This window comes from Oryza brachyantha, chromosome 4 (assembly GCF_000231095.2).
Source record: "Oryza brachyantha chromosome 4, ObraRS2, whole genome shotgun sequence".
In the NCBI taxonomy this organism is placed as follows: Eukaryota; Viridiplantae; Streptophyta; class Magnoliopsida; order Poales; family Poaceae; genus Oryza; species Oryza brachyantha.
Genome location: NC_023166.2, coordinates 20070939 through 20079405, shown reverse-complemented (window position 1 = coordinate 20079405; position 8467 = coordinate 20070939). Strand labels below are relative to the sequence as shown.

The 8467-nt window shown below is 46.0% G+C and overlaps 1 protein-coding gene across 1 annotated transcript; it reads right to left on the bottom strand.

The window, feature by feature from the left end:
* Nucleotides 1–387: 387 nt before the first annotated feature.
* Nucleotides 388–6939, bottom strand: LOC102716312 (plasma membrane ATPase). The gene is made up of 15 exons (XM_006652877.3): nucleotides 6761–6939; nucleotides 5285–5404; nucleotides 4965–5201; nucleotides 3327–4211; nucleotides 3137–3241; nucleotides 2911–3055; nucleotides 2666–2830; nucleotides 2351–2589; nucleotides 2207–2239; nucleotides 2033–2114; nucleotides 1780–1940; nucleotides 1491–1664; nucleotides 1230–1412; nucleotides 954–1141; nucleotides 388–844 (listed from the first exon to the last, which is right to left on the bottom strand). The coding sequence occupies exons 1-15, from the start codon at nucleotides 6800–6802 to the stop codon at nucleotides 748–750; spliced, it is 2856 nt and encodes a 951-aa protein (XP_006652940.1). The 5' UTR covers nucleotides 6803–6939; the 3' UTR covers nucleotides 388–747.
* Nucleotides 6940–8467: the final 1528 nt, after the last annotated feature.

The window sequence follows — 8467 nt, the reverse complement described above, 5'->3', positions numbered from 1 at the left end:
TGCTGCTGAGCAACAATGTTGTTCAAATTGCTCATGAGTTCAGTATTTATTTAAAGAAGAGTTCTTTTAACATCTTAAAAAATATATATTGATGTACCATATTTTTAGTGTAAAAATTTAGTACTTGAGATATCAGAATTTTACACTAAAATTTTTGAAGTAATCTTTCTGTATCATATTATAAAACTTTATGGTCTTGTTTAGAACATATGGAATGTCCGAACAGGGAGAGTAACAAGTATAACATATAGGCTGTGCAAAAGGACCCTAACAAGTCATTAGGTCACAACACACCAAGCACAGCTCAGTTCTCATTCAGTATTTCATTCACGAGAGAAGGCATTGCAGAGCAGTAAATAGAGAAATAAAATAGAACCATGTATTATGGCCAAAGTGAGAATTAAAGTGGCAGAAAATTTGTCATCCATCCATTATTTTCTCCATCTTGCATTCCGCAAGAACACCGGCTAGTTAGGGGGAAAAAGAGCAAAAGCGATCACAAGACGTCGTCGTACTCCAAGACGCACGTACGGTAGGTACTCCACTAGAACGTAAAACCTCTCTAGAAGAGGGAAACCGAACCATATATTTGGTAGCACTTTACAACTAGGGCTGGTCAGATCAGCCATGTTTTTTTTTCTTTCAATCGTTTCGTCGAAAATTTCCTTTAGACCAGAGCGCCATTTGCAATTCTCGCTCCAGCGCGCTGATGATAATAAGCTCTCGTCGAATTCAGAAGGGGTTTCCTCACACTGTGTAGTTCTGCTGGATTGTGTCGATGTCCAGCCCTTTCAGCTTCACCACTGATTCGACGTGGCCCTTGAGAGTGTTCAGCTCTCTCAGCCTGCAGGTCATCCATCCAAGAACAATTCGTTTAGTTTTCAGCAACATTTAACAAGTGGTCAAGCACTTGATTGGTTTTGTCAATGTTGGAAGTGAGCATTGTATTGTACCTTGCGATCTCAGCTCTCCTCTTGGCTTGCTCGGCGATCTCAGAGAGCTCGCGGTAGCTGCTCTTGTCGTTGAAGAGAGCGTTGGAGGCGACCTCAGGTGGCTGGAGGCCGTGAAGTGTTCTTTGTGCGGTAGCCCATTGTGCCTCCCTCTCCTCTCTGCCGTAATCCTTCTTGGTGGTGAACGCAATCTGAAAAAAAATGAGGTTCGGAAGCTCATCAGCATGCTGAAAAAGGGAGTGGACGACAGTGTATGTACAGGTCGAGTCATGGGTGTACCTTGTTCTCGAGGAGGTTGTCCCAGGCCCTTCCACTCAGCACGAAGCGGATGAAGAACTTGAAAATGTCGAGCGGGAAGTAGAACACGATGCTGTAAAGCCAGATCACACCAGCCCAGCCCCAGCCGATACCCTTGATCCTGGCAAAGCTCCAGTTGGCGTAGACAGCAATGAATGTCGCAACCTGCACAAATAATAAGGTTGGGATTAGGCATGATTTGCACTGATAGTTCGGTTGTTGAGTAGCTGTCTTGTTACATACCAGCTGTGCAAGCATGAATGCAGTGACCAAGAGTAGGCCAGGACGTTCGACGAAGGACCAGCTGCGAGAACGGGTGACGAAGATGAGGGCCTGGCTCACAATACTGACTTGGAGGTAGAGTGCAGACATCATCTCATGTTCGCTGTTCCTGATTGACCTGACACCGAATTTGTCCTGAGCAAAAGCACTTTAGTGAGAACAAACTTCACATATATAATGAGAAAAGCATAGCATAGCGGACAAACTACAGATAGGGTAGGCAAAATTGTTGAATAGACTGAAAGCATACCGAGAAAAAGTCTGTCTTGTGCATGGCCCAGAAGAAAATAACGGTCATCAGAGCAAGATAGCTTCCGAGCACAATACCAGTAGCAAAGATTTCCTTCAGCTTCCAGCTGTCTGGTAAGGGAGAAGGCTTAACTCTGTCCTTTGAGATCGTCATAATGGTACCTACAAAAACATTGTGTGAGAACTGATTCTTGCACTAGGGATGTACATGCAGGGAATATTTAGTTGTACTACTTTAGCATAGGAATGCATACCATCGTTCAGGATGGCAATGATAAGGACCATGAAGGGTGAGAAGTCGTATTTCCAGATCAGGGCAATAAGCAAAAATCCAAGCTGCAAAGTAAAAATGATTTTAGATTCTTGAAAATCTAGAAAAGACTTCATATTCTAGTTTTTATGTTAAAAAAATGCTGGCAAGTACTTACCACTATACGGATGGTGATGGAAACTGCATAAATCTGATGTACACAAGACAAAATAAATACAAAGTCAGAATGCAATGTGATAATATATTCATATGTTTTACAGATAATACAAGCTATTTGCAAAGGAAGAACCGGAGAACTTACAGTATAGTTCTTCATCCTCTGGAAGATGCATCTGCTAGTGAGGACAGCGCTGATAATGACACTAAGACCTGGCTCAGTGAGCACAATGTCGGAAGCACTTCTTGCAGCATCTGTAGCATCAGCAACAGCAATACCAATGTCGGCCTTCTTAAGAGCAGGGGCATCATTCACACCATCTCCGGTCATACCGACGATGTGCTTCTTCTCCTGCAACCTCTTCACGATCTCATATTTGTGCTCTGCATAACAAGAAACACATTGAGGACTGAAAACATTGGAAGCAAATAAGTAGGTAAGTCTGCATCCGAACCATACCAGGGAAGACTCCAGCAAAACCATCAGCCTTCTCAATGAGCTCGTCCACAGGAAGTGCTTCAAGTGAAGCGTCCTTGTTTTGTCCGAGCAATGCGGATGAAGGATACATGTTTGTGCCCATTCCAAGCCTCCTTCCAGTCTCCTTACCAATAGCAAGCTGGTCACCTGATGTACATCAAAATTCAATCATTAGCTCTGACAAAACTCATCATATTTCTTTCTTGTTTCTATAAGACTGTACATACCAGTGATCATCTTAACATTCACACCAAGATGGAGTGCTTTCCGGATAGTTTCAGCACTGTCATGCCTCGGGGGATCAAACAGGGGCAGCAGACCTACGAATTGCCATGGTCCACCAGCAGAGTCCTTCGATTTCTCAGGTACTTCCTGCAACATCATCATACTGGTATAAGAATATGGCTCAATAAACGCTAGAAAAACAATCGATCATTAAGGCAGTCAGTATACCTGTCTTGCAACTGCAAGAGAACGAAGCCCACGCTCAGCATACTTGTCAATCACATTGTGCACCTTCCTCTTCACATCCTCCTTGCAGTTGCACAGGGTCAGGATCTGTCCAAATTTCAACCAAAATATCCATCAGTAACGTGTTAAAAGCATAAAAAATGTAGCAAAACATGGGTGCAATCTTTCTCACCTGCTCAGGAGCACCCTTGCTGGCACGGTGCCAGTTTCCATCGGCGTCAATGTAAGTTAGAGCGGTCCTCTTGTCAACTGGGTTGAAGGGCAAGAAGTGCACTTCCCTGATACCGGCCCTGGCCTCCTTAGGATCAGCAAGCATACCAACCATGGCAGCATCAATGGCGTCTTGGTTTTCTGTCCTAGATGCCCTTGCAGCCAGCAACAAAACATGGTCCTTGTCAACACCTTTTGTGAACACTTCAACAAGGTTCTTGTCGACACTCAGCTTGTTAAGGGTGAGGGTTCCGGTCTTGTCACTGCACAGAACATCCATGCCAGCCATCTCCTCGATGGCAGTCATCCTCTTGGTGATAGCACCCTGCTGGGACAACTTGTGGGAACCAATAGCCATGGTGACCGAGAGCACAGTAGGCATGGCAATTGGGATACCACCGATCAAGAGGACCAACAGGTTCTCAATCCCACTGCGGTAGGCACGGTGCTGGATCGGGAACATAACAATGATCTCGATCACAATACCAACCGCAATCGAGCAGATACAGAAGTTCCCGATCGCAGTGAGGACCGACTGGAAGTGACCAACTTGGTTGGTGCTGTCAACAAGATGAGCGGCCTTGCCGAAGAACGTGTGCACTCCAGTGGCAATGACCACAGCCTCAATCTCACCCTGTTTGCAGGTCGAGCCAGAGAAGACCTCATCACCAGGGTTCTTGGTCACCGGAAGGGACTCACCAGTAAGGGCAGACTGATCAATCTTGAGGGGATCACCCTCAAGGAGACGAGCATCAGCAGGGACGATGTCACCGAGCTTGATGCTGATAATGTCACCAGGAACCAAAATTGCTGCCTCCTGCTCACCCCATCGGCCATCCCTGAGCACCTGGAATAAGCAACAAACATGTGTGCTTAACACAACGAAAACAAAATGCAAGACTACGTAATCAGCACGGTTAACTAGTACTCGGCTTATTCCAAGTTGCCAACTGCTACATGAGTACATGACTACATCCTAGTACCTAACACATCTCGGCTAGTTTGAGTTGACAAGTTGTACGAAATAAAAATTCCACATGACAACGATGCGTACGCGTGCGCTGCCACATTTTTTCTCCCCTTATCCAATTAATAATACATGTGCAAAGTGAGAACGAACTTTACGACGGTTAAGTATGAATTATGATGGTGAAATAATTCATGTCCAAGACGACACTTCCTTATATCCTAGACCTATCATACGTATGAAAGATAGAAACTTGACTTTCAGGTGCAGAGCAGAAAAGATAGACCACGCCGTTTTTTGCTAACTACGCCCGAATTAGACGCAATCGCAAAATACGTAAGCATAATTTACGCCCAATGAACAGTACTGTCCAATAGGCGGGTCCCTATCTTTATTTTCTGCAATAATTGAGCATATGCCCACCCATCGGCTGGACAAATTCAGAGCTCAGTTTGTCCTAAAAAGTACGCACAATAGAGATTCTTCCTTCCACTACCGTATAATACTATAACACAACTAGCCTACATAAAAAAAATCAAAACTTTGTGGTACAACGGAATAATTAAGCAGCTAAGCTCGATTCCAGTGCATAGTGCATTAGTACTTCTCTTATCCAGTGTTTGGTGAGCTCACCTTGGTCTTGGGCGCAAGGTTGGCCATGAGCGCGGCGGCGGCGTTGCCGGCGTTGTTCTCCTCGATGAAGGAGATGGTGGAGTTGATAACCAACAGGACGATGATACCGACGAAGTCCTCCCAGTCCGGCGGCTTGCCGCCACCGTTGGCCAGCGCGATGGCCATGATGGCGGCCATCTCCATGACCCAAGACAGCGGGTTCCACATGAACCCCAAGAACTTGAGTACCTTGCTCTCCTGCACACGCACAAAACCAAGACAAAGCTGAGCACAATGCCCACCGAAAAAGATGAAACCACACAGCACGCAGCACGACGCACCTTCTTCTCCTCGAGCTTGTTGGGGCCGAACACCTCGATACGCCGCGCCCCCTCGTCGGAGGTGAGCCCCTCGCGCGTGCATTTCAGCTGCTCGAACACCTCCTCGATCGGGATGTTCTCCTGCAAAAAAAAAAAAACAAAATCCACGAGACAACCGCGATGAGCGCAAATACAGAGCGGCGAAGAAGACGACCACGCTGGCAGGTGGGCCTGCCCTGTCATCCACAGGTAAAATATCTCCCACGGGTGCGCATGGGCCCGCCCCGTCAGCGTCTACCGGCCAGCAACGGAAGCGTCCAAATGATTGGTGGACGTACGGCCGTCAGATGGAGATCAGACGGCGCAGCGGCGGTCAGAGCCGCGGAGGACAGGGCGTACTTCCCGTGGCCCTTCGTGTTGTCTTTGAGATTCGTGCCGGGGAAGATGCGGTTTTTTTCGTTTTCGTCGCGTGAAACCAACACAAAATTAAGCTAATTTTCTAATTTTTTTAATAGAAGACCAAAAAAAAGATAAGCGAACACCGGTGGCGACGCAGACGTCCATCTGCCATTGGATTTACCTCCGTTTTGTCAAAGAAAAAAAACAAAAAAAAGAAGCCAAAAAGAAAAGCTGCAGCTCAGCTCAGCTCAAGCACGCACGGATTCCACTGTGCTATGCGCGGCTTTATGGTAGTTGGGTTAGCAACTAATCTCTCGCGCCCGTGCTTAAGCGCCTTTTGACTTTACACCTACCTGCAAATTCGTATGAAGCCGAAGAGCTCACGAATAATTTTAGTTTGGTGCTTCTTTGTGAGTGAAAATTAATCAAAACTGAACAAAAAGAGAGAGACATAGCGGCGGGAATAGCGATAGCTGGAGGGGTGCATTTAATTACGCGTAGATCTGAGATTCAAAAGGTTTTTTTTTAAAGAAAGTTTGGTAGAGAAGTGACCATAGTAGTAAGTACATATCTGGCAGACTAAACTGGCATGTGAACATGATCTTTCAAAAAAAAATTAAATTGATCCAAAAAGAAAAGTGGCGGAGACAGATGAACATATTGATGAGGCGAGAGGGACAGCTGCATATCCTGGCGCAAACAGAGGAAAGAAGAAGAAGAAGACGACGAGGAACAGCATGTTGTGGAGAAGCCGCGTCGACGTAAAAGGCAGCTGCATGCTAGCCGACGGCCGTGCCCATCGGGGTCGTCTTCTTTACATGGAAAGATTTATTTCCGTTTAATTCAAACAACGATAAAAATCCAATCAACTGTTCCCCGAAATTTGCGCGCTAGGGAATCGGAACGGTTTAATTCGGACTACTTTTCGTATCTAATCTCTCGCGGAGACCCCGGAGAGAGAGAGAGAGGAGCAGACGGTCAAACCGGCGTGAAACTAGAGCGAAGTTGAGTAGCGACGAGTAACAAACAACCGAGAGACGAGGAAGAAGAAGAAGAAGAAGTAGGGGCGGCGGCGGCGGCAGAGGGATGGATTCTCACCAGATCAACGGCCTCATTCTTGATCTCCTCGAGGCCTCCCATGGCGGCCGGGCGAGGGCGGCGGCGTGGGGTTGCGGGTGAGTCTAGAGGAGGCCGAGCTGTAGCATACAGTCAGGCGACGACGACCTGGCTGGCGTCCACTGACTCCGGCGCGGCGGTGCGGTGGGGGTATTAGTAGTGGGGGGAGGAGGAAGGGGGGAGAGGGGAGCGCCCCTGGCTATATAGCGCCTCCCCGCCGCACCGGGCCATATGCTACAATGGGTAGAGTCCGGCGCGGCCGGGGTGGGGCCCACCTGGGCCTCCCTCCCCCTCTGTTCGCGCGCCTCGTTAACTTGGGCTGGCTGGTGGGGCCCGCGTGTCGGCGGGAGATTTGACTCCGGGGGGTGGGGGTGTGGGTGGGGTGGTGGTGGGGCCCGCGTCGCGTCACGGGAGATAACGGGCTTTGGGTAATTTTACAACGGGGGGAGGCGCGCCTGCAGGCCGGGGAAAACGGTGTTCTCCGTTATAGATATCCAGTTCTTGTTGGATGCAATCCGTAATTCCGTATAGATAGATAGAATGCACCGGCGTTCCTCCGTCTATAGCCTCGTAACATCTCATCTTTTTTACTTATAATTCAAAATTTAACTTTTTAAACTTAAATTTGAAGTTATTTTTCAGATTTTCACCGGAAATTATTTTTTCCAGTCTTAGCTATTAGATCACTAGGAATACATACGTAAAAGTTTTACTAACGGGTTATTTTTTGTTTGTAAATTTGTCGTTTGACTTTTTTATAAAAAAACAAAAAATTCACATTGTATGTAAAAAGAAGTCAGAATAAATAAATAGTTGATATCTTAAAAACATAGATATTGTTTTAGATGTATTTTAATGTTCCAATATTGCTAATCGTTTCTGGCTCCATCTCTTCGATTATGTTTTCAAGATAAAAGAAAACATAAGACATAAGTGGATTGAGCATCTTTTCGACTATTTTCATCCCTATAGATGGAGGAGGATAGGATTTGTTTTGCCACGAGACAATCTGGACCGTCCAATTGACGCAGATCGGACGGGCTCACGGACGAACGAAGCTAGCTGGTGCTGGTCTCATGATGGATTAATTGCTGCCATTTGTTCCATGCTAAACTTTGATGCCTGCAGCTAATTTTGTTGTTGCAGCTCAATCCACAACAGCCGGCTGCAACAACAAAGTATTATCTGTAAACCATAAATCTGTTTAGATAATATGGAGTATTAGAGAATTAATGACAGGTGCTCCAGTGCAGGTCTAGCTGCCTCAGTTCAGCTATTTCCCATATGTTCCACTCTTTTTTTTTATCTTAAAAAAAATCAAGTGTCAAACTAAGCTCGGCTTCTGCAGCTCAAAGAGGTAAGAGCCGACCAACCGTTGTTATTATTATAATCCCCTGCACATAATGGGCAAATAATTCACTTGAATAAAGCCGGTTTCAACGAGCAATTTGCAGGTGACGGAAGCATCAGTTAGCTGCTACTTCAAAAAATGTTAAAAAAAATTATTCTAGGGGTAGAAGAGAAAGTCTTCTTGGCAAACCATTTCTTTTGTGGACAATAATGCAAGGAGAGAGGAACAGAAAAGGGTCGCTGATGAAGGCAACTTGAGATCTAAAAAAAGCGACCCTTTTACCTCTCACCAGGGGTGATTACTTGAACTCTTTTATTAAAAAAAATCAAACAGCATAT